The sequence below is a fragment of the Talaromyces amestolkiae genome (genome assembly GCF_001896365.1).
Source record: "Talaromyces amestolkiae strain CIB chromosome Unknown scaffold12.1, whole genome shotgun sequence".
In the NCBI taxonomy this organism is placed as follows: domain Eukaryota; kingdom Fungi; phylum Ascomycota; class Eurotiomycetes; order Eurotiales; family Trichocomaceae; genus Talaromyces; species Talaromyces amestolkiae.
The window spans coordinates 465,377-493,202 of NW_024468048.1; the positions used below are offsets into that span (position 1 = coordinate 465,377).

At 46.6% G+C, this 27,826-nt stretch overlaps 10 protein-coding genes across 10 annotated transcripts; 7 read left to right on the top strand and 3 right to left on the bottom strand.

The window, feature by feature from the left end:
- Nucleotides 1–1,436: 1,436 nt before the first annotated feature.
- Nucleotides 1,437–4,557, top strand: BHQ10_006477 (uncharacterized protein; the record flags this gene model as incomplete). The annotated part of the gene is made up of 4 exons (XM_040879067.1): nucleotides 1,437–1,840; nucleotides 1,889–2,357; nucleotides 3,248–3,666; nucleotides 3,723–4,557. The coding sequence occupies 4 exons, from the start codon at nucleotides 1,437–1,439 to the stop codon at nucleotides 4,555–4,557; spliced, it is 2,127 nt and encodes a 708-aa protein (XP_040734981.1).
- Nucleotides 4,558–5,839: 1,282 nt separating this feature from the next.
- On the bottom strand, nucleotides 5,840–6,243 carry BHQ10_006478 (uncharacterized protein; the record flags this gene model as incomplete). The annotated part of the gene is made up of 2 exons (XM_040879068.1): nucleotides 5,840–6,146; nucleotides 6,197–6,243. 2 exons carry the CDS (start codon nucleotides 6,241–6,243, stop codon nucleotides 5,840–5,842), a joined length of 354 nt encoding a protein of 117 aa, XP_040734982.1.
- Nucleotides 6,244–8,581: 2,338 nt separating this feature from the next.
- Nucleotides 8,582–11,138, top strand: BHQ10_006479 (uncharacterized protein; the record flags this gene model as incomplete). Its single annotated transcript, XM_040879069.1, has 3 exons — nucleotides 8,582–9,287; nucleotides 9,334–10,403; nucleotides 10,452–11,138. 3 exons carry the CDS (start codon nucleotides 8,582–8,584, stop codon nucleotides 11,136–11,138), a joined length of 2,463 nt encoding a protein of 820 aa, XP_040734983.1.
- A 1,001-nt stretch (nucleotides 11,139–12,139) lies between these two features.
- BHQ10_006480 (uncharacterized protein) lies at nucleotides 12,140–14,917 on the top strand (the record flags this gene model as incomplete). Its single annotated transcript, XM_040879071.1, has 5 exons — nucleotides 12,140–12,253; nucleotides 12,462–13,034; nucleotides 13,359–13,442; nucleotides 13,501–13,649; nucleotides 13,723–14,917. The coding sequence occupies 5 exons, from the start codon at nucleotides 12,140–12,142 to the stop codon at nucleotides 14,915–14,917; spliced, it is 2,115 nt and encodes a 704-aa protein (XP_040734984.1).
- Nucleotides 14,918–15,273: 356 nt separating this feature from the next.
- On the bottom strand, nucleotides 15,274–16,320 carry BHQ10_006481 (uncharacterized protein; the record flags this gene model as incomplete). Its single annotated transcript, XM_040879072.1, has 2 exons — nucleotides 15,274–16,031; nucleotides 16,080–16,320. 2 exons carry the CDS (start codon nucleotides 16,318–16,320, stop codon nucleotides 15,274–15,276), a joined length of 999 nt encoding a protein of 332 aa, XP_040734985.1.
- A 624-nt stretch (nucleotides 16,321–16,944) lies between these two features.
- On the top strand, nucleotides 16,945–18,393 carry BHQ10_006482 (uncharacterized protein; the record flags this gene model as incomplete). Its single annotated transcript, XM_040879073.1, has 1 exon — nucleotides 16,945–18,393. The coding sequence occupies one exon, from the start codon at nucleotides 16,945–16,947 to the stop codon at nucleotides 18,391–18,393; it is 1,449 nt and encodes a 482-aa protein (XP_040734986.1).
- Nucleotides 18,394–18,632: 239 nt separating this feature from the next.
- Nucleotides 18,633–19,562, bottom strand: BHQ10_006483 (uncharacterized protein; the record flags this gene model as incomplete). The annotated part of the gene is made up of 1 exon (XM_040879074.1): nucleotides 18,633–19,562. The coding sequence occupies one exon, from the start codon at nucleotides 19,560–19,562 to the stop codon at nucleotides 18,633–18,635; it is 930 nt and encodes a 309-aa protein (XP_040734987.1).
- A 551-nt stretch (nucleotides 19,563–20,113) lies between these two features.
- BHQ10_006484 (uncharacterized protein) lies at nucleotides 20,114–21,749 on the top strand (the record flags this gene model as incomplete). Its single annotated transcript, XM_040879075.1, has 2 exons — nucleotides 20,114–20,987; nucleotides 21,049–21,749. 2 exons carry the CDS (start codon nucleotides 20,114–20,116, stop codon nucleotides 21,747–21,749), a joined length of 1,575 nt encoding a protein of 524 aa, XP_040734988.1.
- Nucleotides 21,750–22,247: 498 nt separating this feature from the next.
- On the top strand, nucleotides 22,248–24,507 carry BHQ10_006485 (uncharacterized protein; the record flags this gene model as incomplete). Its single annotated transcript, XM_040879076.1, has 4 exons — nucleotides 22,248–22,376; nucleotides 22,426–22,544; nucleotides 22,601–23,593; nucleotides 23,649–24,507. 4 exons carry the CDS (start codon nucleotides 22,248–22,250, stop codon nucleotides 24,505–24,507), a joined length of 2,100 nt encoding a protein of 699 aa, XP_040734989.1.
- A 2,138-nt stretch (nucleotides 24,508–26,645) lies between these two features.
- On the top strand, nucleotides 26,646–27,782 carry BHQ10_006486 (uncharacterized protein; the record flags this gene model as incomplete). Its single annotated transcript, XM_040879077.1, has 1 exon — nucleotides 26,646–27,782. The coding sequence occupies one exon, from the start codon at nucleotides 26,646–26,648 to the stop codon at nucleotides 27,780–27,782; it is 1,137 nt and encodes a 378-aa protein (XP_040734990.1).
- Between the last annotated feature and the right edge of the window lie 44 nt (nucleotides 27,783–27,826).

The window sequence follows — 27,826 nt, forward strand, 5'->3', positions numbered from 1 at the left end:
CCACGTCCGCGGGACCGAGATATACACATATTCCCCCTGGGCATTCCATGGGACTCCCATAAACTATACTGATTTCTATATAAGAAAAAGTTATTATTGTAAGTATATTATTATACTAAGTTAAACCTCCTAATAAAGAAAAGTAGAAAATTGTAAATGAAGAGTTATTAATGCTATACTTCTGTCCATATTTGATATAGTATGATCACCTAGACTAGAAGAATCAAAGGAATACTTTCACCTGTATAACTATCTAGTAGTGGGTGAATCAACTATCCCACTAGCTTAATTACATTAATTACAGGGAACTACAGATACAAGCAGCAATAGGTTTCCATGAACTTCATATTACGTATAATTGAATCTTACGTTACCCGACTTTGAGTGACAAGTTGTTTGCCTCGTTGCGCGAGAATCGCCGTCAACAACTCTCGAATAGTAAAACCCAATTTCACACTCGCTCAGCCTGACGGCTGGTCTGCTGCTTGCACTAATTCAGAAGATCTGAAGATTTCTTCTCGCTGTCCAAGGTCTGATCACCTCGACCCAATCTTTGTCCCGGCCCACGTTTTATAGGCTTAGAATCAGGTGATAGAAGTTCATCTCGCTCTATCCTTCCGCTGCGGTCCGAGGAGACTCGTTGGAAAGTAGAATCGGCCATGTCTCCAAAACATTGTGTTGCGCGTGACTTCGCATGTATCGCTTTCGCGGTTGTAGTATATTGATTTGTGGATCCAATAAACTGTAAGGCATCTTCATCTCCGCGAACATCTTCGAAAACATTCCTATTTGGCTCGTTGCCAGAAGAAGTCGTGGGCGTAGGGTCTTCCTCGCGATTGTGAGTCATGCTTCCATCCATGTCGCTATCAGTCATACTTGAAAATAAGCAGAAAAGACGACATTTGAATCAATGCCACAGGTATTCGTGGTTTTGCAAAGGAGAAATGGTTCTTCTCTTAATTTTCGGCCAGCAAAAAATGGGAAATCTGAGAAGTCTTCATACTTATTTAGCGATTAGCAGAAAGTTTTGACTGCTTCTCCTCTGTAGTACTGTACTACACAGTAGTTGGAATGCGTATCGAGCGGGGTATGAGATGTGCGTGCGGTGATTGGAGCATATTTGTCGTCGCTAGACAATTTGTTGATGGGCTGTCATTGGCCAATAATCGTGTAGGTGGATAAGGCGCCCGAACTACTGTGATAATTCCAGTACCCTGAAAACGGTAGCATATCAGAGAGACTCGCTAAGCGCTCATCCTTGCATGAATATTACCACTACCATTTATTGGCTAATATCCTTTACAATCGAGACTCTCTCACTCGCGCGTATTTAATAGCATAAATATTGACGTGTTCGTGCTCATTATAGTATTTGCTACACAGATTTCGACATCCAAACCTTTCCCCTTCCTTCCATCGCTCCTCAGTCCTGTAAAATGGCAGATCCATTGAGTGTCACTGCATCAGTTCTTGCTGTGATAACCGCAGCTGCAAATTCGGCCAGGTCCCTTTATGAAACTATTAGACGTTTTCAAGATCGGAGCAAGACCTTGAAAAGGCTGCAGGATGAACTCGACGATCTTGCTAATATTCTCAGCTCGTTGGCAGAGGCTATCAATTCGGAAACAACGATGCTTGTGCTCCTACAAAAGCCTATTGATCGGTGCCATCAGGTATGCCGTGACTTCGAAGAAACCATGAAAACATTCAGCGGGAAGTCGAAGCCCGGCTTTCGGGATTGGACAAAGATGGAATTTATGAGGGGTGATATTAACGAATTTATCGACACTATTGCGGAATATAAATCAACGATATCGGTTGGACTAGGGACGATCACGCTGTAAGTTCTGTCCATGGATTTAGCTTACCGATCTAACCTCTTTCACAGAACCACCTCCAAGATTTCCCAGCAGGTCTTACAAGAATACAATGAGATGATCAAAGATACAGTCTACAATCTAGAGTTACGCCTCAAACGAATTGATGAGAAGATAGCACAGCCTATTCTTGATGATCGTGGTGCTTCAAACACAAGCATCGACCTGAAAGACGAAAGAGCTGTAACTAAGCAATGCATCCGTGTGTGTGAAGATGCCAAATCTTATATGGATTCTTTGATTAGTCGCGAATCATTCATGCTGCCACAGCTATCCTACAACGACTCTGGACACGTGCAAGCTAGCTTTGAAGCCCAGCGTCAGACGCGTCAAATCTTTGATGAGAATCAGAATCGGTTCGCAGAGCTCATCGATCACCTGCAAGAACGCCTCCGTTCCCTTGTTCTAGACAGGCCATCAAATGACCCGGACCGAGCAAAGTTACAAGAAGACATAGATATCTCAAGACAGTGCCTGGAGGTGTGTAAAACGGCGAGTGAAATCTCTCGGCAAAAAATTTACAGAGTTGGGGAAGTTATTGCGGATGGTGAAAGTGATCAGGTAGTGGTAACTACTTTGGCGGATCTTTTTGATGTCAGAAAGGCGTCGTCGAAAGGCAATTCCGCCCAATTAGTTGGCTCAATGACGACGGAAGATCTTCGACACTTGACTGAAGCGCGATATAAAAGTCGATTTGGATCCTTAGCAGCTACGTCTGATCCTGTCAAAACTGTTCCATCCAACCTGGTCCCGGGTTACGAAAGTGGGGACAGGAAGTCTGAAGTACACAGCCCAAGTGATCAAGATGAACAGTCCGTTGCATCACGAGCAAGATATCGCAAGCCGTCTTCTAACGAAATCAGGAAACGAGAGACGGCCAGTGACAATGTTTAAAATCGAGCAGTAAAATGCTTCATTTCGTAGCTAGTGGTTTAATTATGCAATAATCAATCATCTCGAAAACCCTGCAGCCAGTAATCTCAAATCCGGGCTAATACGTAAGGTAGTCGGGTTTGCTGTCGCGAAGGTCAGGCGGCTAATGCAGTTACGCCATTGGCCTTACGCTTGATCTTTGGTCGTCTCGGTTCAAGCATTCGACCAAGATGACCTTGAGCCGTATGATCCTTAAAAATATACTAACTCATATAGGTATCGCCGTTTCAGTAAGCGCCTCATTACTATGAACGGTTTAACCTCCCTTGGTGGTGACACTAAAACTATGGTGGGGAAAATTTCCCTCCATCTTAGGCTAGGCAATATATACTACATCTCTCATAAAAGGAAATTTTCTTTATTTCTTCATTACGTTATGTTGAAAACACTTATATCACGGAAAATCAAATATCGAGGATTACTCTACCGAAATTTAGTTTGTTATGGCGGATCCTCTTTCGGTTACTGCTGGTCTCGTGGGATTAGTTGGGTTTGCATTTCAGGCGAGCAAATCTCTCTATCAAGTCATCGAAAGTTTCAAATCCTCAAAAAGAGCAGTCCGTGAACTTCGAGAAGAAATCGAATCCTTAAATAGTGTCCTGGCGACGTTGTCGCAGATGGCTATCGAATATGATGCTCAACTAACGTCCTTGAAGCTTCCTTTGCTGCGATGTGGCAAAACATGTGCAGAATTTGAAGGTGTTATCAGCAAATGCGCAGGGCATTCAGATGGCCAGAGGACAAGCTTTCGAGACTGGGCGAAATTGCAGTATAGAGGAGGTGATATTGGAGACTTGAAGACTACTCTAGCTGGTTATAAATCGACAATCAACATTGCCATTGGCGGTGCTACTTTGTAAGTCAGCCAAAGAGAGAAAATTTTCTCCTAGCGAGGGGACTGATTGGATATAGTCGCCAGGCTGCCGTTACAGCAAATGTTCTTGATGATTATCGGAGGATGATTGAGGAAGCCACATCTGATCTGCAGGACCATCTGCAGCTAATTGATGAAAGGATGCAATCACTCATACAGAATACCGCTTCAATGCCAAGCCTAAGCCCTCCCGAGGTTGAAGAGATTATAGAAGAAAAAAAGAGCATACAACAGTGTCTGGCAATCTGCACGCAGGTTTCTCAATTGATAGAGGCATATCAGACTCGTCGGATGGCCTATCAAGCACCTACCGATTCCGTTCCACCCCGTTTCTCGACCTCTAGAGCAGAAACAGCGACAAATGATCTCCTAATGGGGTTTAAAAACAAGTTGTCTTCCAATGTTAACGACCTTCAAGTTCGGCTACAAGAGCTTGAGGATCGTCTTGGAAAACTCTCTAAAGAAAGTAATGACCAAGAAGACTTGAGTCTTCTCCAAGCTATGAAAGAGGAGAGAGATAGCATCACACGATGCCTCGAAATATGTACAGATGCATCCGACCTTACAGCAACAGTCCGTACGAATGTCTATGAGGATGTGACATCTGCCGACAACGCTCATCAATTGGTCGTTTCAACAATAGGTGACCTTATATCGGCAAGGCACATCATGACTGGTTCCAACTCAGTCCAGTGGCTAGGACAAATGTCCGATGAAACGATCCAAAAGCTTTCCGACGACAACAAACGCATTCTTCCTGTAAATCAGACCAGCACATCGCAAGCGCAAAAGAGTGTATTTAATGACCTATATGGAGCGGGATACCAGCTGAAAGGTGAAGTGAAAATGGCGAGTGACAAGGTCGGAAAATGAGGAGCTCATACATTGATTTAATGTAATGTTTACGTTTCAATTATCGCAAGTCACTTGGCTACACAAGAATATGGCATCTCCTCCACTCCAAATGACTAACAGTCAATCCTCGTTCGGGTGCTGATGACAAGATAATGGACTTTGTGTCTTGCTGTTGTGGCGGTAAGACTTGTCCTCTTCCTGGACAATTCCGCATATATGATTGAAGTAACCAATTTTCGTCCAAGCGTCTATGCTTAAAGGCTATTCACGTGTGTGCCTATAGATTCTTGTCTCAGTTGGGGCTTGCATAACGTTTCTTCAAAATCTGTTGAAAGGTAGAATCGGAGACGTCTCCAAAGCATTGTGTTGTTCGAGCTTTGGCAGAAATTGACTTGGCAGAAGTGGGGTGTCCATTCGCTGAGCCGATTAGTTGGAACACATCTTCTCCTGCTGTGATATTCTCGAAGACATTAACGCTGGGCGGATCGGACAAGGTGTCCAATACCATAGGATTGTAGAAAGTATGCATTGCGCCGCCGTTTCGGCGTTTATTGAACATGATTGATTGATCAAAAGTCGAATCCAATAGATCAGACTGTTTGGAGACGAGGATTCGATTTGTGGCTAGTTTTTTCAAGCAACGCCACTGTGGGGGTTGTATAATGCCAAACAACCATAGAGACTGACTATCAATAATTTGGAACTGTAGAGGGAGATAACCAACAAACGAGGGCTATCGAGATTTAGGTACGACATCATATGGATACCAAATAGTCCACCAAAGTTCTTGAAAAAATGTCGTCAACATGGAAGATGAATCGTCTGATATAGTAGCGATAAGTGGTCTATTATAGACAGTCTAATGCCATCTCTAATGCCATCTGGGGTCTGACGCAGATGAGAGGTTATATGCCCTTCTCTAGAGTTCGCTTGTGGGTTTCTCTTCTCTTGATACGTCAGACACAGGAAAGTGCAAGTAACTGAAACATGAATATGGTGGGCCTTGATAACTTATTGAAGTAAGTTTAGCAGCATCAAACCAACCCTGCTTAAGAAGCAGTTTCTTAGGTCGGTGTTCGGAACCCTACTAGATCGAAGAGCAGCTCTACGTCTTCACATTATTTTTACGCACTTAAAAGGTCTGTTGTCTACTCTCTCGCCAGCCTTTGATCACCCGAAAGGCTCGAGAGCCACTCCCTCCTGCTTTCGTCCGTCGCAGGCGACCAAAGGCTACTTCAAGTGGATCGCAGCAGCTATCAGCATTACTTCTATCGGCGGCTTGGACGACATCAGACACGAATTAGACTTCAGGCGGCCAGTCGCCGAAATAAGTTTGCAGAAAATCGCCAGTTTCCGGCTGCTTGTGATCAATCAGGTAATCTCTCACTTCATTCTGACCCATCGATATGAAGAAGGTTGTCTGGATTGCTTGAGGGTTGAGTGACTTGTCGCCCAGGATGAGATTCTGATGTCGAATACCGATATTCGAGATTTCCTCCAAGCCGGTTTTGTACTCGGTTGAAGTTTCAAGATGATTCCAAAGGTCATAGAGCCATATCAAGTATGCGTCAGCGACTTCATCAAACGAGGCAGTTTTCTTTTTCGACCTAGCAGAAATCGGGTGGTCTCCTAATTTCTTTTTGTGTGTACTCCATACCTCTTCCGGGATGCAGTAGAGGCTCTGCAAGAAAAATGTTCGATCATATTACCGTGTTTTGAGAAGCACAAAGAAATTGATATTTTTATGTATGCCAGAAGTCTAACACAATCTCCACTGCAATGAATTTGGGTTTTACACTCTACAAGACTAATTGTATCCACCAGGTTGGTGAAACTCCAAAATGCCAATCTACATGTGTACATATACATAGGCGTCTACAGGTGTATATAACCTCAATATTATAGAAATCTACCGTATTCAAAGTTATGGAAAAAACCGAGATCTCAAAAGGAATAGCCACATGGCACCCATGATGTAAAAAGCTGTCAATAGAAAGGTAGTCTCACATGGCAATTAACCTTGAGATCGCCTCAAATCGCCCAATCGGGAAGGATGATATTCTACTATGTAATTAAGTGCTGAGGCGGCGTAGATATCGATATGATGCTCCACCCAGCCTAAAAGTCACGGGTATTGCGGAAAGGAAGCTTACATCCTGCCAAGTCAGTTGTTCATTCTACGTGTAGTTCATATATACCTCGGAATGCTAAAAGTAGAAGATCTAGAAGGGATCCGAGATTCCGGCCGAGAACCGAGATGGCGGTAATGAGTAATTCATGGTGATGTAATTGATGCCTGTACGTCTACCACGAACACGTATGATCATTATGAAACATACATTGATCGTTTGCCGCTCGAATAGATAGGCGAGTCGATGTCAGGGTAATGTTGGTATCACGATCGGTAATTTTTTTCTACAGAGGACGTGCTCTCAACAAGTAGAAGACGTTTCAAGTAAAAATAGAAACGTTCTTCTGTATTGTAATTACAGCAAGTTGGTGCAGAGTGATGATGTCATAGAAGAAAGCAAGGTTTATCCCCGCAAAAAAAGCCACGGTCAAGCCACGTATTTTTCCGGGATTCGTATGATACACAGGACGCCTTAATTAGTTAACCTTCCAGGCAAGACGCCTGTCAACACAGGCCTCATCCTATACATAAGGGGCTACTTGTGCGATGATCGCGGTGATTTGTTCCGTCTAGACTTCAGAGGCTAAGCCCAACTTTGGGTCTGAGTGATCATGAGATTCATCTTAGGGTCTAGGCACAGTAGAACTCTCCTCGGAGAAAGGTGATCCCCCACATTCGTCTCGAACTAACTTAGACCGTACAGTCAGTCATCATGACTAAGTGCTGAGTTGCGTGTTGGTTAACTAAGATGCACCGCCGTATGTCTTAACAGAACTTCAGTACATTACAGGGTAATACATTGAATAAATACAGGGCAGCACAGAACAGTACTTCCGATCTAAGCGTCATCAGTGCAAGTACGTATTGAGAATACCGTAATTCAGCCACTTTGTGCTAAGCTTTGCGTAATTAGTAAGTAGCGCAATACGGGGTGCAAGACGCGGCCAGTCACCGCGCCCAGGTCTGACCTGCGTCATCCGCTCATTACACTCTCGTCTCTCATCTCGGGACTCTTTTGCGCTCTTTCTACCACCTGCCTGTAATCTCTTTGTTAGGTACTATCTTTTCTGAAATCTGCCATAGATATTCTCATATCTTGATTGTTCGCAGATCAGTCGACCACTGCACATACTTACGTATGTACATACAGCCAGCGCCCCCGCTGACACAGCCGTACATATTCCGTTGTTCCGCAATTGCAGGGCCATATGAACAAAAGCAGCCTTAGTCCTGCTGACCCATTCCGAACGATCCGTTATTATTCAGCGAATATTTTATATTCTAGAACTATATCTCTTGTGATTTCTTATCTTTTGAATTACTTCATATGACTTTTGCCATCTGACCCTGGACACCCTCGAATCCTCATCGAATCCTATCGTCGCGCCGGAACCGCACACATCGGATATCTGTGACCTGTTGCGCGCCTCGAGCAGGGGATCGGATCTAGCGAAGTTATACCTTGGTCACATTCGCAACTTTTCGAGTCGACACACATACATACTGCGGAGTACTGGGCAACACCCAGAATTGAGCGCAATAGAGATCCGACAGTCGTGCAGAAGTGGCTATTGATTGTCGCCGCCACTATTGATTTTCCTGCGGGACATCACCCGGCACAAACACTAAACTGTACGTCCGCCTCATCTATCATTTTTTATTCGCTTGCTTTGAGTTTATGACCACCCCTTGATTGAATTTCTTTTTTCTGGTTCTTTTGTTATTGGTCTTTTGCCTGTGTGCCAGATCAGACGAATGCCGATCGGAGTTGTCACACTGGGCCATATAGTTTTGTTTGCAATTGTTGAATGGACTTTAAATACACGATATGGTCGCATCACAACTTGCAACTGAGATTTATATCTTTGGTTGCTCTGCCCTCATCCCCCTTGACTATCGTTACTGTCCAAAATGGCCAAATCCTCAATGCGCTATCGTCCCATGACGACCTATGCCGTAGGCCATCAGATTGCTAATGATGGACCAAGTAAACAGAAACCAACACCGTCGTATTCAGACCATATCATCCCTCGATCTTGGCGCAAAGCACGCCGGCCCGGTTTCACTGCTCCGTCCAGCACAGATCTGGTCGAGCTTTGCGAGAAGCTATTGGAACGGCCGCGAGAAAGCGCGAAACGATTCTTTTGTCTACGGACTTTGAGCACTCAAGAAACGAACAGCATGTCGCTCGGTCTGCCCAGGCCGGGTCGATCCCGGCCGCACTCGGAAATCTTTGTTGGCGCGGATGAGGAGCGAGTCGCTCAATTTATGGCTGCCCAGATGCGGGATAGCAATTCCAGCAACATTTCACTGACTGGGGGAGTATCTCGACCCATCTCACGGGACAGGTCGAATAGCGATGACTCGACTGTCATTAGTAGTGGCACAATGCCGACATTGCGCAATGAGCGAGTGGTTGCCACGGGCAATGGGATTACTGTTAGTGTTGCGCTGGCTGAACCTTTGGTATTCCTGCCGGGCTATGATCACAGTGATCCGAGTACCAAAAGATCGGCTATTCTCAGGGGGCATTTGCATATCAAAACGACCAAGTCGGTGAAGGTGAAGAAGGTTTCGATATGTTTTCGTGGACAGGCACAGACTGACTGGCCGGATGGTACGTTCATTGTCCTCTAATTCGTGTATATGTCTAATGGTTACAGGTATTCCTCCAAAGAAAATCAACTTTCACGACAAGAAAGATATTATGACATCTGGAATGATTTACTTTAATCAAGGAGAGACCTCCATTGTACAGAACCCGTACGGTGCACATTATTACAAAGTATCAAATACGATGGCGTTGTCGACTACCAAAGAACCCAAAATCTACAGCGTGACTACGACGACGAGAGAGTTGTTGAAAAATGGTTCCACGACAACCGTAAACAGAGAAACTGCCAGAGATTTGAAACGATTATCCTTGCAGTCCAATCATTCACGCAGTTTCAACAAGAACGAAGCCCCCAGCGCGAACCAACCGCAAGCCGTACGGAATTACAGACTCTTCCCGCCTGGCGATTACTTGTACGCCTTCGAGTTCCCCATTGATGGATCGATGCCAGAGACCATCAAAAGCGAGCTTGGATTTGTACGGTACGATCTCGAAGCCATAGTCGAACGATCCGGCGCTTTCCGTCCCAATCTGCTTGGAAGCACCGAGATAGAAGTAGTGCGAACCCCAGCCGAGGGATCTTTGGAGCAAGTCGAGCCTATCGCCATATCTCGCAACTGGGAGGATCAGCTGCATTACGACATTGTCATTTCCGGAAAATCATTTCCAATGGGATCGCAGGTCCCGATTGCATTCAAATTGACGCCTCTCGCGAAGGTTGAGTGCCATCGAATCAAAGTCTATGTAACGGAGAATATCCAGCACTGGACGCAAGACAAGTTTGTGCATAGGTTACAGCCGCCGAAGAAGGTGCTTTTGTTTGAAAAGCGGGCGGATGTGCCTAGTATCAGCACGTATCCTGGAAGCAGTATGCGGGTGACTGCTGGTGGTGGCGTGCATTGGGATCAACGAGAAGCTGCTGCTCGAGGTGAGGAGCAGGTCAACCGGGGTGTTTCTAGTTTACTGGGAAATTTGTCCAATGATGTGGGAGTTGGGCCGACCGAAATGGAATTCAGTGTACAACTTCCGAGTTGTCATGCAATGAAGGGGAAAGACGAGGCGCATCGATTGCATTTTGATACGACGTATGAGAATATTCAGATCAATCATTGGATTAAGGTATGCTCCTGTCCGATTGCAAGGATCGGATCCCTACTAACTGAATAGATTGTAATGCGCCTGTCGAAAACCGACGAAAAAGATCCAACTAAACGCCGACACTTTGAAATCTCGATCGACTCACCTTTCCACATTCTCTCCTGCAAAGCAACACAAGGAAACATTTTCCTTCCTGCTTACAGCGACCCATCTTCCGATCCAGCAGTCATCCAGGACGAATATTCCTGTGGCTGCCCCGGAGCCCCAATGACTCGCCGAAGCGCACCAACCAGCCGCATCAACTCATCCACCGCCCTCGACCAAATCAACAACCCCAGCACCGATGCCAACTGCCCAACTTCAACCCGCGGCCTCCCGCGCAGCTTCACCAGTGGCTCAGGCGGCCTCTCCCGCCCTGAGGCAGCACACATCGCCCACGAAGCGCCCAACGAACGCGACGCGCGGCCCATGCATCTCCTGCGCGCACCGTCATTCGCACCACCCGCATTCGAAGAACTCGAGCCTCCACCACCACTCATCACTCCCCCACCAGAGTACGCCAGCATCGTGGGCAACAGTGACCGCGAAACCGTCTTGACAGATTACTTCAACCGTCTATCATACTTTGAGGAACAGGATGACGAGGAGCGTGGGCTCGGAAGGGTCGATGTTCCGCTTACCCCGGGTGGGCGGGTACATCGTAGTATGGATGTGCCGCGGGAGTGGGTGCGGTTGGGCGACGCTACTGTTCAGTAGTCAACTATATATTGAGAGCAGAGCCACGCTCTGCAAGTATATACGCCCTCCTTCCCCTCATTTGAATAACCTTCAAAAAACACTGACGACTTACGACACTATGATATCCACCCGACACGTTCGACACGTTCGACACGTCCCTTTCTCTACTTATTCGTACATTATGTACATACCTACCACTAGACCGCGACGGCGTCTTTCTTTCTTTCTGTCACATCGTTCTTTGCATATACTCAATTTGTAGGGCGGCGGGGTTGATTCGGAGGCGGAAAAGCATATCTATCTACCTACATAGTAATTATGACATTTTATGAATTCCGTTCGAGCTATCAGATATACTGAATATGTACTAAAGATAGTATATTGATTGGATCGCTTCAACATGCCTAGCGCGGTCTAGTGTGTCTAGTGTGTCTACCTGCCTGGCTAAGATCGTTTTGGGTATTTATCTAGGCCCTGGGTGGATCCCGTAGAACTTGGGGCGTGATAAACTGATAAGCAATCTCCGAGCTCTTTTGTATTTCTTCTTCTATATGCTTCGCCTTCGTCTTTTGTTTTTGTCCTTGGGTTCCTTTTTGCTTAAATTCACGGCTCGAATTTTTATTTTACTGTCGAACTGCGCGTTGTAGCAGAGATTTAAGTAGAAGGATTCCCGCACTAGAATCTCAGATCTGTGAAGATCTTATCAACTCCCTGGTTTTCTGAAGGTAAGGAGCACTCTCGAGTCAACACGTCACATAGAAACCCAATCTGCCACTGTCTGTGTCACTGTCTGTGCAACTACTATTATTATCATGCATCCTGTCTATACATTCATGCACAAAACCTCGAATCTTCCTTCTACGGCTTTGATTGGATGCCTCTCCGCCTCATTTTAACCGTCTTGAAACAAATGCATCGTTGCACAATCTTCGAAAACATCACACTCAACCAATTCGACATTCTTTCTAACTATTTCACAGCTTCATATCGAACTAGAACAAAACTTGAATTGTAGCAAAATGCCAATCCAAATCGTCCCACTCCAACAAAAAGACATCCCAGGCGTCGTGGAATGTATCCAGGAAGGCTTTGCCGACGATCCGTACCATCTCTGGGTTTTTGACGGCTCAAAGGTGAGTCGCGCCACCTCCCTCTTTCTCCCCTAAATCACTTAATAAGTGGAAGTTGGCTAATCTGTCGAGGCCGCTGACCGAGTCAAAATCCAGTCCCTGCCCTACCTTGCTAGAAATATCCACTTAGCGACCTAGGTATACTGGGCTAGGTAGGAGGGCACTGGTTTTTTCTCGCTTGCCTCCATTCCTCTGGAATAAAATGAAATAGTTCAATAAAGAGAGAAACAAATCTTCTCTCACTGCCCGCTGTCTATGGGGGATCAATAATGCCTTGTTCTATGTCGCCAAGGAGGTCGCCGACAACACCGACCAACAAGACGGTGGCCAAGATGCAGAGGGCAGGGTTGTGGGTGTATCATGCTGGCTTGCACCGCAMCCTGCCGCAACGCAAACCCAAGCTCAGAGCTGGTATGCATGGTACCAACTCCAACTTTTGTCTCTGCGCCAACTCCTCACAAATATCCGTTTTGGGGGACGGGGCGGCCTAATTACGAAACGCTACTGGATCTGGAAAGCCGAGCAAACAGCCGCACAGCAGGAAATATGGACTGATAAAGAGAAAGGATACTATTTTTGTAATATGGTTACGGTGAGGCCTGATGCTCAGGGCCAGGGCATTGGGAGACGATTGTTTGAAGTGGTGATGGATAGAGCGGATAGGGAAGGAGTGAAGTGTTACTTGGAGAGTTCGAAGGGGGAGCCGAATGTGAAGATCTATGAGAAGTTGGGGTTTGGGTTGGTGAAGGAGATTGATTGTGTGGATGGGGGGGATGTTTGTCGGGTATGTCCTCTTTTTCTTTGTGCTGCGAGAGGAGTGGTATAATGCTGACTGACTGACTGACTGGTAGTTATATTGTATGGTTCGAGAGCCCAAGGATAAATCGTGATTCTGGCTGAGGGCACTGATAATGAGAGAGATGATAATTTCATATATCCCTTTTTGTATAGAGAGTAAATCCGGGGAAAGCTTACATAACGCAAGTCAGCCCCACTTTCGTATCTACGTAGTCTGCTGCCGCGAATAAACTCATCTCTGCCAACCTCTACCATTACCGATATTGTCATCGCCCGCAGTCTGATCGCATGATGATGAGCTACGACTCAGCTCCCCACGGAGGATGAGAAATACACGACCGATACCACAATCATGAAGAAAACACTCTTGCTCGTTTTCATCCACGGCTTTAGGGTTCGCAATCCCACCTCTGCGTCCAGAGCCGGCTTGCTAATTTTCTTTGAGGATACAGGGCGGCAGTGATACATTTCTCAAATTCCCAGACCAACTCACCGCGCTGGTCAGACATGCGCTCCCCAATATATCCGTCCAATACGTGACGTACCCCAAGTTTGAGACCAGAGGCGATTTGAAAGAATGCGTGGGCAGGTTCCGCGAATGGTATTGCCCCCCTCCCCTTCTCCCACTCTAATCTTCATCCTGATCTTTCTGTGTTGATGTACTATGGGAACAGGCTACAGAACAAAGTAATAGACATCGAAGTCTCAAACTCCACTCCCTCTCCCACCATCGATCCCTCCGTGCACGTAATCCTCATCGGCCACTCCATGGGCGGCATCGTCGGCGCCGAAACTCTGCTGCTGCTTGCCTCGGAACAACCCATCCCTTCATTATCGGCATCACAGATGCGTGACTCCGCAGGCGAGTCACCATTTTTCATGTTTCCGCACGTCCAAGGATTGATGGCGTTCGATACACCGTTTCTGGGCATTGCACCGGGCGTGGTGTCGCATGGAGCGCAGGAGCATTATCGGACTGCGTCGACGGCGTATAATACGTTTAATGAGGTGGCGGGGATATTTAGGTATAGTGGGGGGAATAAAGCTGCTACTGCGGGCACGACGACGACGTCAACAACAGCTACTTCAGCTGCTGGATCAGTTGGAGCGAAGTCTGCGATGTTACCCCTCCCGCCCGCAACAACAGACGCAGCCGCCGACGCCGCGGCGACACCATCATGGTCGCGATGGGGTAAAATGGCCATGTTCGCCGGCGCAGCGGGCGCTGTCGCTGCCGGTGGTGCGGCGGCACTATACTCGCAACGCGATCGGTTCAATGAAGGATTGCGATGGGTTACGTCTCATCTCGAGTTTGTGGGTTGTCTTGCGCGACCAGGGGATTTACGGAATCGCGTAGCTTCGCTAGCGGATATCCAGCAGGAGAGGGGCATAAGGGCGATTAATTTCTATACGTGTTTGGGTCAGGGTGCTGCGCCGAGGAGTGTTGATTCTGGTACTACCACCGATAATGCGGCGAGATCGCAAACTTCATCTCTATTCCTGCGTATCCCCCGTGCTAAGGACCGCACGTTTTGTCATCTTCCTGAAGACTTTGATGTCAATGACCACGTTTTAGCGGGGGACGGCACATCAGATCATCCAGGGCTCAAGTGGGTTCTTGCGCTGAATGACAAGGTTGCTGACGAGACGACGGCGCATATAAGCATGTTTGGGCCGAGGGAGAATCCAAAGTATTACATGTTGGCCCATGAGGCGGCAGATACGATTGTGAGGTGGATTGATCAGGGGTGGTATGCTAGTGCTACTACCGATGGACCTGAGGGGGAGGAGCAAACATTAAAGGAGACGGAGGAAAAAGAGGGGAGAGGGAAGGGCAAGGATGACAAGGATGATTTTATTGTTTTATAGATTTTTGTTATTGTTAGATCGAACGGATGGTCATGGATGAAATGATTGATGAATGTCAAAATTCAAGATGGTATGTTATAATCACATCGTTACACGAAACACCACCAGGATCAAGTATGTACTTGTACAACTGCGAGAAAAAGAGAACATTATTATACCGCCATAGACATGCATCGGTAGGAACAGAAATAGTAAGTAGTAAATGTATGCTTTTGATCAACACAACAAAGTGCTCAAAAACAAGCGAACGTCCGAATCAAATTAAAAGAAAAATAGTCATGTGCCGAAAATTCCCTCGAAGCAAGGGTCATATATACAAAACGCCGTCGTCATAACAAGCTCGTTTGAAGCAATGTTCAATATCCGGAATGGTTACCGCCAAAAGTCGACGAGCGATAGTGCGTGCTGGGCGCGTACTCAGAGCCGCCGTCGGGGTAGATGGTGAGACGGCGATCTTCTTCGTATAGGTCCTTTACGTCCCAGTTGTTTGACTTGACGCCGACGGAGAATTCGAGATCTTCCTTTGTGATCGAGTCCCAGTACTTGTAAATCATCATGACAGCGAAGAGATTGCAGACTGTGCCAAAGAATAGTCCGTCGAGATAGTGTTGTATCTTGTTGCAGATCGTGGCGCTAAATGCGTAGACCAGGACTTGACCAGCAACGAAGAAAAACACGCCAAGAGCAATGTGGCCTAGTGGCCACCTGTCGTCGAGTGTACCCCAGACGAGGAGTAATTGCATACCGACGTAGAGCGCAAGACATATGGCGTTCAGCACGTAGACCACGACGAACAAGCCAACAGGATTCGCGGGGTCCAAGCCGACCCATCCCTTGAATGTGAAGAGACAGACGATGAACGAGATAACAAACATGCCTGCCGAGCTGGCTCGTAACAGCCACACCGAAAGATTCGTCCCGTCTTCGTAGAGTTGGAATCCCACAAAACCGTTGATCAGTAGACAAGTACAGGTTGCTGAAGCGAGACCGTTCTGCACAGCGACGAACCAGGGAAACGGCCCACTGCCGGGCGGCACGACGCCAGCGTCGACGACGAGGGAGAATGCGGTCAGGAGCATGTAGAGGTAGAAAAAGTCGGTGATTTCTTTGCGGCCTTCTCCTCGTCAGTCTTCATCTCATACCCGCTTGGAGGCATACTCACCAACAGCGGTAAATTTCGACCGCACATGCAAAATCATAATAACAGTCATGGACAATGCGGCAATGTGCGCAAAATCAGATGCACCCTGGAAAATGATCGTGTTACCGACGTCGATGTTTCGTGCGTAACAGGTTGGCAGGATTCCGTTGGAGCCCTGGATGGGCGACTTGGGTCCGATCAGGGCACATAGCGGTACTGGTGCCGTTTGGCAGAATTTGTCTAGGCTGGTGATTCCGCTCATCTTGATTGATCTTTCGTGTTGTTCGGGTCGGGTTTGTGATGGAATTGGGAGGGAACCCTCCAGGGCCAGCTGGTAAGAACGCCCCGAGAGTGAAGTAGCGAGAGTCGATTTATTGTGTTGTAGCGAGCGATAGGGTTTGCATTTAGCAATCCACGTAAGGAGAAAAGTTCGAGGAATGACACCGGGCTGATTGAGGCCGACGTGAGGCTTTGAATAATCCTGATGGATTGTTTCTGTTGCTCCGCCAATGTCTCACCCTGGCCCGTCATGTGACTTGGAGCTAAGTTTAGCTTTTGCCATTTTAGGATTAGCGCACTATCCATGACCCCGCTAAGCTAGCAGGTCACGTGAATTGTATCTATATAAATGTAGCCAATCAAGTGCTTACTTCATCTGAATAATATATCTTTGAGAGGATTGATTGACACCGTCTTCTACTCAAGATAAGAGGAATCTGGTAAATTTGTGAAAGATGAGAGACATAGACCAATTTATATTGAAGATATTTTTCCTTTCCCTTTATGGAAACGGCAAGTCGTTTGATCGCTTTGATTGATCCTATGAGCCATTGGACTATCCCTTCGCTGCAGATGGAAATCTACTGATCACCCGGTATAACGCGACATGGAGACCGTTCTGAATACTGACAGTCTCAATGAAAAGAACTCGAATGAGTTCAATGATGACGAGCACGAGCTGTTCAACCCAGTGTTGGCAAGTATCAGACTTGATAAACTGGCCGACTATGCATCCAGCATCCGCAAAACTCTGGACCACCACAGTGCAAATTTCAGCGCAGTAATAGTCGGCTCTCCCATTTTTGGCTCTTATCACATCTTGTATCCAATAGAATTTCTTGATAAAGTCCGTTGGCTGTTGAAAGTTCCCATAAACGGCACAAGGGATAAATTCTGCGATTTGGACGCCAGAAGCATACGATCTGAAGCTTCTACAATGCGCTATTTACGAAAAATCACAACAATTCCGATTCCCGATGTAATCACTTTCAGTTCAAGTTGCGACAATGAGCTCAATTGCCCATTTATACTTATGAGTTATATCGATGGAAAGCCGTTGTATGATATTTGGTTTGACAGAACACAGCCAAATGACGTTATTGAGGCCCGACGGACCAAAAGCTTGCAAGGCGTTGCGGCTGCAATGGTCCAGCTCGGCCAGGTTTCGTTCGAACAAGCTGGATCGCTGTTCACAAGCGAATTGAATGGTGATATCGATGCCAATTCCCTCGAAATCTGGCCTTTACGTCTAGTCAACAACATTGCCATGCTTGAACGCATGAAAGACGACGATTATGATGATTTGCCAATCTATCTGGAGGCCGGACCCTTCCGAGACTTCCAAGCCTACTTCACAGCTCTTCTGGACTATCGAGAAAAAAGTCCTACAACAGATTTCACGCGAGGCCAACTCATTCTTCTCAGGATACTACTAGATTGGATACCAGAACCGAAACTAAGAGACGAGTGCAAGCCTTTCGTTCTTGCTCATCCAGATCTAGATATTCAAAATGTTCTAGTTGCGGAAGACGGCACATTACAAGGAATCATCGATTGGGATGGAGTCTGTTCTGTTCCTCGACCTGTCGGAAATGAAAGGTTCCCAAGCTGGTTGACTCGTGACTGGGATCCTGCCATGTACGGGTGGAATGAAGACATGGAACGTGGCGTAGAACCGGTCGGGGTTTGGGAAGATTCCCCGGAAATACTGAGAAAGTATAGATCCATCTACGTTGGATTTATGCAATCCTTTGCCCGTTCGAACAACAATCCGCTCTTTGGCCTGACTCGCAACTCGATCATCTATGAAAATTTGTTGATTGCGGCCAATGATCCGCTTTGTACCTTTGGGATTTTGCAAAAGGTTTTTGGTGAAATTCAAAATCATGTTCGGACAGATGTGCTCCAATCAGAGAGTAGTGACGAAGAAGGGCTAGAAGAATTTGATCTTCACAACATCTCTTGGGCTTTGAGCGAGAACAGGCTGAGTGAATGTCACTTGAACCTGCTCAAACAAGGCTTCCATCTGTTATTAAATGGCGAAGAAGTCTTGTAGTAGGGTGGTCGTACTATATTCCGATACTTCTAGTCTTATGACTTACAAGTATACCTAATGAGGACATGAAAGAATTTGCTCTCCAACTATATAAATAAACCTTCTCAAGCCTTCTCCCTCAAGAATAGTAACCCCTTCCGCCAGAGCTACATCAAGTTCTCACTATAAACATCTCTCTTTCTTCAGAGAGATATTTTTACATATTTGGTAATCTCTATTATCTATTCATGCCATATTGATCAAGAAACCTTGCTCAATGCAGCCGCACTGATAGCAGCATGAATCTCCTGCTCAGCGCCAGGCTCAAGAGGAAGTAGAGGCGAGCGCACCGTGGCATGCGTGAGAATTCCACGCGCAACAAGAGCGTGCTTCAGAGCAACGGTACCTTCCATATGAGACCCACGGTGATACACACTTTTAGTGACTGGCAGAAGTTGATCGTGGATCGCGCGTGCTTTCTTATAGTCCTTTTCCTTTCCAGCCTTGATCAACTCGATCAACGGTTCCGGCGCAATATTGCCATATCCAACGAGGAAACCGTCCACGTCAAATGCAGTGTGTAGGAGATACTCATCATGACAGCTGAGAATCTGAAGATTGGGGCGCTCGCGACGAATGACGGGGATCTCAGTATCCCAGCGACGCATATTGCGTACACCATTCTTCATAGCAAATACTCCGGGCTGAGCTGAGATATCCAGCATGGTCTGAAGGCTATAAGTAGCCTTGGTATTGTCGGGGTATTGAAAGAGAATCAGCGGAAGCCCACTGACTTCATAAACTCGTTTGTAACGGTCCTGGGGAGCACCAGGCTGATATCCAAAACGCAGCCAGCCGTGAGAAGGGTAAAGAAGACCTGCAGCTGCACCAGCCTCCTTCGCACGCTTCGCTTCCAGAGCAGCAACCTCCGTGCCTTCTCCAGTGATGCCGGCAATTATGGGAATCTTGTTGTCGACAGACTTGACAAATGCCTTGATGACGGATTCTTGCTCTTCAGAGGTGAGGAAGGTACCCTCACCAGCATGACCGAGAACAACGAGACCTTTGACMCCGTCGATGCTGCCGAGCCATGAACCGAGACGCTGGATAGCTTCATAGTCGACCGCGCCTTCGGGAGTGAAGGGGGTAATGGGAGCTGGGGTCAAACCACGCACATCAAAGCCGACCATGTTGATTGATGTAAAGTATTCAGTTGAATACGTAATTTTATTGAGATGTGAAACTGTTTGAAGTGTAAACATATCATGGTATGTGTTTGGCATTTATATATTATACGTTGAATGTCCTTTGTCTGAATGAAATCCGTCTCCTCGCCGGATTTCCGGAAGATTACATGAGAAAACCCAGATCGATACCTATCTTAATTACAACAGATCACAATATCAAATAATAGATATTATGAGCGTTACCTAGGAGAAGATACGTAGGAGAGATCATCAAACAAATGTGGATGACCAAAGATCGGTCAGGAATCCTGAGAGTCCGAGAATCCGGAAATCCGTGATATCCGTCCCATTTAACTTCCCCGGATTTGTGGATCGACCTTGAAAACTGGGGTTCGTTAACCAGTCGAATATCATGTATCTTTCCCCAGCCTTGCATAAAGCTCGCAGGTCTTCTTTCTCGTCATGTCGAAAGCTTTACGCAAGAATACGACTTGTCTCTTTCTTACCTGCCATCAATTATCCTAGTCCATCCTCTCAAGACCCGCTTGCACACGATGGCACCATTTTTCGGCCTTCGTGGCAATAGTCTCAACATCGCTGCTCTCCTCGGTGTAGTGATGCCAGCAATTATGACATTCGGCTACAATCAATCTTTGCTCGGAGGAATACTGACACTTCCAACCTTTGAAAAACAATTCCCTGCCATCGACGCCCATGGGAACAGCCATAAGTCTACTATTCAAGGCACCGTTACGGCCCTGTACGCTGTCGGCGGCCTGTTTGGGGCTGTTTTGTGTATCTGGCAGGGCGATACTCTTGGTCGTCGACGAGTTATCATGATTGCAGCTGTTATACAGATAATTGGCGCTATCTTGATGAGTAGCGCATTCGATCTGGCGCAGCTTATTGTCTCGCGCATCCTCGTCGGAGCAGGAACCGGAGGTCTTCTAGCCACCGTTCCTGTTTGGCAGTCTGAGATATCCCCCGCTAGCAAGCGAGGAGCTCATGTTGTTACTACAGGTGTTTTCATTGGTATGGGCTTGTCTTTGGCGCTCTTCATGGACTTGGGGTTCTCCTTTGCCCATGGTAGTATCTCCTGGCGCTTCCCATGTGCTTTTCAAATCATCCTGTCTTTGATGGCTCTTGTATTCGTCAGCTTTATGCCGGATTCTCCTCGCTGGCTTGTTCGACAGAATCGAGTATCTGAAGCTCTCGAAATATTGGCAGTTTTGGATGACGTCGATACAACCTCTCCCGAAATCGAGGCGGAGATTAGAGATGCTCAGCATTCCCTCGAACTGTCTGGATCAGCCTCAGTGCGTGAGATATTCTCTATAGGTCCTCAGAAGATCTTGTACCGGACTATTCTTGCTTGTTCCGTCTTGATGTTCCTTCAGTTGACCGGTGTCAACGCCATTACTTTCTACAGTAGGTGACTTCCTGAGAAATCCCCTAATCTATCCAGACAATCATGCTTACAATATGTCAGCCACCACAATCTTCCAGAAAAACCTCCTTTTAGACTCCGTCACCTCCAGAATCCTAGCAGCGATCTACCAAGTCGTCAGCCCCATTGGCGGTATAATCGCCATCTTCACAATCGAGCGCTTCGGTCGACGCGGATTAATGCTAATCAGCGCTGCTGGAAATGCTATTTGCCTCATCCTGGTAGCCGGCCTGGGCTCTCAATCACATAACAAACATGCTATCGATGGGGCTGTGTTTTTCACATTCTTCTTCCATTTCACGTACGTCCTCGGGTTTGGTGGGATTCCTTTCTTATATGCTACTGAGATTGCGCCCCTTCGTCTACGGGCAGTCATCAGTGGGCTTGGTGTGGCTACATTCTGGGCATTTAATTTCTTAATGGCCGAAGTTACGCCCGTGGCATTTGATGCCATGGCATGGCGGTATTTCATTATCTTTGCCGCGCTGAACGCGCTCATGATTCCGATTATCTACTATTTCTTCCCAGAAACTTCGGGACGGAGTCTGGAAGAAATTGATGAAATATTTGCCTTGTCCGAGACGATACTAGATCCTGTTCGAGTCGCAAAACGGCTTCCGCGCAGGCAGCTGGGGAACTCGGAGATGCATGAGAGGGACATCGAAAAGATAAGAAGGGACTTTAAGGTGCACGATTGCGAAAGAGAAGCAACGTTTGCGCAGGTGGAGCGTGTCCCGGCCTAGGTAGTCACTTTTTGGTTAATGTTAAAAAATAATGTCCTCATCTATGATGCCCATGAGTGATTCAATATGGAGCAGTATGCGATAGTCTTTCTATTCTCTCAAATTATCCTTCTTTCTCCTCCCGGAAATAGCTTGTTTTCTGTGTAAACTCTGGAAGTTTGTAAACTTCGGTTAGAATTGAACCAAGTATAATTATTCTCCTGGATTGAAATCCACTTGATTACCAGCACTCGCGATAGAGCAGGCTGGCAAACTAATTTCAATATACTGTAAATCCGATTTTACTTCGACATCTTTGCTGGAACCTCCCTTCAGACGAGGAATTTGATGCGGTCATTGAATTTTTAAGCTGACCACGTAACTGACATACCCAGACACGGATTCGCGGTGATATTTCCGGGTTCGCGTTGTGTCCCACTTCGTAAACCTTACCTCTGTACCATTGACGTTTGATCCGTCTTATCCGAACACCTACACCGCCCTCTTCGTATCATCGCTATGAGTTCCTACGGCCAGCGTAACCCCAGAAACTCCACAAACAGCTTATCACCTGTCTCTTCTCCACGTAAGCGGGCACAACAAGATGCAGATTTCGATGCTTCGGAGAATCGAAGGAAAGACCCTAAAGTTAGTCGAGCCTGCGACTTGTGCAAGATCAAAAAGATTCGATGCACAGGTACGCTTCCCTGCGCCAACTGTACTCGCAGACGACTGTATTGCGCCTATGCGACCAAATATTCCCGCGGTAGGGCCCCGACGCCGCTACCGATGGAACGACAAGAAGGCCCGTCAGTGGTAGGAAGAGCCTCAATCGCTTCTCATTCCGGTGCAAGGATTGAAGACAGTAATAGTGGCATGGTTGATGGATCGGACCTAAATAAGATGGGAACTGGACCTCCATCATTCTCCAACGAGACAGCMCCTTCGCGAGACTCTCCTGAACTGGAGATTGAGGGTCAATATTTCGATCCAACTTCCGGTCTCACCTTCCTACATCGAGCATGGAGGAAATTCCTCGTGCAAAAGGTGGAAACGGAATCTCATGGGTCAAGTGAGATGGATAAAAGTCAACTCCTGACATGTGCAGGAGACAGACCTTTTTATCTCGGTGATCACAGCCAAGAATTGATTCCAGATGACATGACAGCACGGACATTGGTCTCATTTTATTTCGATACTTGCGTTGTGACGTATCGCATGTTTCATCGCCAGACGGTAGAGAATTGGTTGGAAGTACTCCTGAAAGATAGAGAACACAACCGCCCGATTTCGCAATCTCTCGGCAATGCCAAATGTGCAATTATCTTAACTCTCTTCGCAATTGCACGTTTTCGAAATGAAAAGCTCAAAGGCGGATACTACTCTAGTGACAACGAGGCATTGGCCTTGCGTGAGAACGACCGCTTGTTCTGCGCTGCGATGAATCTGACGGACTCTGAAAAGGGATTTCCACGCCTAGAATCGGTCCAGGCTAGATTAATCCAAGTGCTATATCTTCTGCAGACTTCGCGCATGAATAAAGCATGGTATACATTTGGCAGTGCATATCAAATTCTCTCGTCTTTGGGACTCCATCGGAGACGCTCCCAGGAGCAAGGGGTTCCCTTCAAGAACCATAGTAGAGACTATATCAGCCTCCAGTGTTCCAAACGCGTCTTTTGGGTTGCTTATACAATTGACGGATATCTTAGTGTGGTTTTTGGAAGACCAAGATTCTTGCATGACGAGGATGTTGATCAGGACTTTCCTGATAGTATAAATGACGAAGACATGGGGCCACACGGGCCTCTGGGATCCGAAGCCTCCGAGGACTGTCATGTCGACTCCCTCACATTCCATGCTAAGTGAGTCACACGGTAACCTGTCACCTCATGAAGATGACATACTAAAAGTATGCAGGATCGCCAGGATCATCGGCCGAATATCCCGTGCAGTGTACGCAGTAGGCGATGTACAGACTGGAGAACGAGTGGCAGCTGCGAATCGTCTTATTGGCGAACTGCACGAATGGCGCGCCAGTCTACCTCCGCATCTAGGCACGATCAAACCATCTACATTAATGCCAAGTTTCCGGCGAGAATCCTGTGCACTTAATCTCGCTTATTATCACGCAGTCATTCATGCCAATAGGCCATTCTTGCTAGGAGAGGGAAACGGTCCCAGCTGTGACTCACCAGATGTCAATGATCTAGTAGCCGAATGCATTTCTGCTGCTAGAGTTATCTTAGAATTGGTGGATAATATGGCAAACGACATCAACCTATTTCACTCCTTCTGGTGGACTCATTATGTCACTTTCTGTGCACTAGCGGTCGTATATGTCTGGGAGATACAGCGCAGTCAAAACAAAAATAAATACGAAAGACACTCCGATGAATCTTTTCACGCGGGACTGTTCGATCTGGCGGAGAGATGTCGCTCCCACCTGCTTCGGGCCAGCTCAGCAGCGTCTCCCAGTCGACGATACGGCATCATCTTAGAGGAATTGCGAAAAGAAGCTCAAGGCCAGACTGTCCGAAACAACAGATCTGATTGCCCGCTACCTTCGCCGAATCCAACGCTGATGCAAAACACCGAAACTCCTCTTATAGACCAAGGGCTGAACTTCTTAGAAATCCCTGAAACGAGTTCTCAATACATAGCTCATGCCAGCGCGAGGGGGGATTTTCCGAATGCAGTTCCCAGCATGCTAAATACATGGCAGCCTACAGATTGGTTGGATTTGGATTCCTCGGTATGGGACATTTCTGTTGATTGAAGGTCCCTTGCTAACGCAAAGCCCCTAGGCGTTTTATCCTTTTTTTGATATCTATGACGAAACATCATCACCGTGGTCGTCCACAATCACCTAGCTATTTTGATGAGATTTCTATTTACCAGGGTAGCTCAAGCTGAGGTCCGAGTTCACTCGAAGGATATGGTCTAGCCATAGCCAAAATGGCCGGCCATATTACCTAGGTTTGTTCTAGTATTGTCCACCACCTGTATTGATCACATCTGTAAGAAGCTTGAAGTTCAAGCCCATCTTGGTTCCAATATTTAGTGCCTTCGAAGCCTCCGGATACGGGAGCATCGGCAAATGCTAGTTTCCGCCCAGATTGGAGGGATGATGCTGTTTCGCGGCTGGCTTTGGCGACATCAAGTATAGTAGCGGTCTCGATTGTTCCGCACTCCATGATAATCTTATTGCCGTTAGATTGCTTTGAAGCAAGATTCTTGACACCAGCCAGAATCCCAGTCTTCTCATCTAGATAGACAGCTCTCACTACTGGGAAATTTGGTAGCATCGTGATGACTAGTCCCTAAGATATCATTATTATCAGTACTTGAATTGGAAATGTAAGGTAGAATAGGGTGCATTACAGCTGCCTGGACGGCTTTGTATCCAGTGTTCACCACTATTTGGCCTGTTCCCGCGACTTCTACTTGAAATCTGCGCAAGAAGTCTTGAATAACATCAAATATGAGAATTTTATATTCTGAACCAATTTTCTTGCGAAGGTTCAGAGCCATTGGGTATCCATAATACTAAGGATACACGCCGGCTATGTAAACTCATATCGCCACTCGTCAACCGGTCAACACCTCTCCAGATGTAGTCGATAGCCTGAAAGCCGGGAATCTTGATTCCGTAACAGATGTTGACTATGTGATTTTGAGCCATGTTCATTGGGATCATGAAGGTACGCCGTCCGATTTGGACAAGTCGACCTTCATAGTCGGACATGGCACCTTGCATTTACTAGAAAACGGGGCCCTTTGCATTATCCAGAAGGCATATTTTACTCTTAGCTACTACCAAGAAACAGATAGTGATAATTTGGGGCTTCGCCACGATCAGAAGCAAAATTTTGGTCCAACCAGAGAGTATATAGGAGAGAAAGCAGCCGCAGTCGAAGAAAGGATGTACACAAAACTTCACGTGACTCATGTTGCCCTAACCATGAAGCTGCAAGATTGAGAACGCTTATTGAAAGGCTATAAGTGATGGAGTACGCATCTAAACATTGGTTAGGGATTGTATTTATCTACCAGAATTATTTTCAGGTTACAACACAACCTGTTGGCTACCTCGACAACTATTTGGTTTTCACTGATATTTGATATCACTCGAGTGAAATGAGTTATCGTACGACGATAGCGTAATAAAACATCCTATGGCTGCCTCACCACATGACTGAAACCTGTGCGGTCTGGTTTGCAATATACTCATTCGAGGTTACATGTTAGAGCAATATTGATAGACTGGAGGGAGCGGAAGAAAAGTAAAAAGAATATATGTGAAATTTCAAGGCTATGGTATATCTGCAGTTGTCTGACATGGGCAAAAGTGTTCAACCCCTTTTCGAATGTGCAATCTTCTTCTTAAATGAATTTTATACGATGCAAAGTACGGATATAAGTCGCATAGATCATGGTTCGGATGAACATGTACGCGCGTCGGCACAAAATTCTTCCGTAAATCTCACTTTAAGCCTTTTATGACGTAAGATCCATCGAGCTAGGGAGAGAATAGGCTATCAAATTTCTTAAATTCTGCTTTGTACACTGTAGGACTCTTATCACGATCCAGAAGTCGATCCGGGAAACAGGCCAAAACCAATGTGGTTCTTGAGATCGGTCCTGTAAGTGGGGCCGTTTCGCTGGACGTGAACAACACTTTATTGCTTCATCACAAAATAAGCTCTTAGGGTCGGCGCCGGACCTCAGCCTCAATTGTTTACGTCCGTAAGAATACTTCTAAATTTCTCTTCATGGGTGACTTGAAGTTCACGACGGCAGACAGACGACAAGGACAAATACATAAAGATGTAGTGAGGGACTCGGGTTCGATGTTGCTTTCGTACCATAAATCATTCACCAAACGATACCGACAGACAATCAATTTTCGATAAAATGGCTCCTCATAAAGCGGCTTACATTCCGTCCAAAAAGGCGCGTTTGGAAATTGGCACAGCCGAGTATACTCACCCCCGCGAAAATCAGATCGTGGTCAAGACCGCTGCGGTCGCTGTCAATCCCTTGGACTGGGTCAAGCAGGACGTCGGTGATGTCTTCTCGTCATGGATCAAATATCCTTTCATTATGGGAAGCGATTTAGCTGGAGAAGTCTTCGAGGTCGGTCCCGGCGTTACGCGATTCAAAGTTGGTGACCGGGTTGTCGGCCATGCCGTGGGCATGGATGAGCGAAGTAATAAATCCTCTGAGGGGGCTTTTCAGGAGTACACCGTTATTCGAACAAACCTTGCATGTCCAATCCCTGATAGTCTTACGTATGAGGCCGCGTGTGTACTGCCCTTAGGCTTGTCGACGGCTTCGTGCGGTCTGTTTATGAAAGATTACCTGGCTCTTCGATACCCAACCATTGCGCCACCATCAGGTAGTTCTAATTCAAAACCGGTGTCCAAAAAGGAGACTCTTCTTGTCTGGGGTGGTTCTACGAGCGTGGGCTGCAATGCCATTCAGTTAGCGACAGCTGCAGGATACGATGTCATCACGACCGCCTCGTCACACAATCACGAGTATCTCAAGAAACTCGGCGCTATTGCGGTATATGACTACAAAAGCCCAACAGTGATCGCCGATATTACAGCTGCTTTTAAAGACAGATTATCAGTCGGGGCCATTGCGATTGGACAGAAATCTGTGGGTTTCTGTATTGATATTCTTTCTAAGTGCCAAGGGCGGAAATTTATCGCGCAAGCTAGCTTCGACTGGCCTCCTAGCGGGTTTCCACAGGGTGCTCTTGATTGGCCTGCCTTTTCTATGCGTATGGGAACTTCTATGATGTCTCTTAAAGCAAAGTCAGCGCTGAAACGCGTGCAAGCCAAGTTTATCTGGGGTACCGATAATATGGCCAATGAGGTTGGCAAGGCCATCTATGAGGATTTTCTTCCGCAAGCTCTGCGCGATGGTCGATTTATCGCCGCACCGGAGCCGCTTGTTGTTGGTAAAGGGTTGGAGCATATTCAAGAGGCTATGGATATTAACAAAAAGGGTGTTTCTGCGAAGAAAGTCGTTGTTGCCATCTAATTGAGCCTATAGCTATGGTAATATGCAAAGGCTCGTCATAGGCT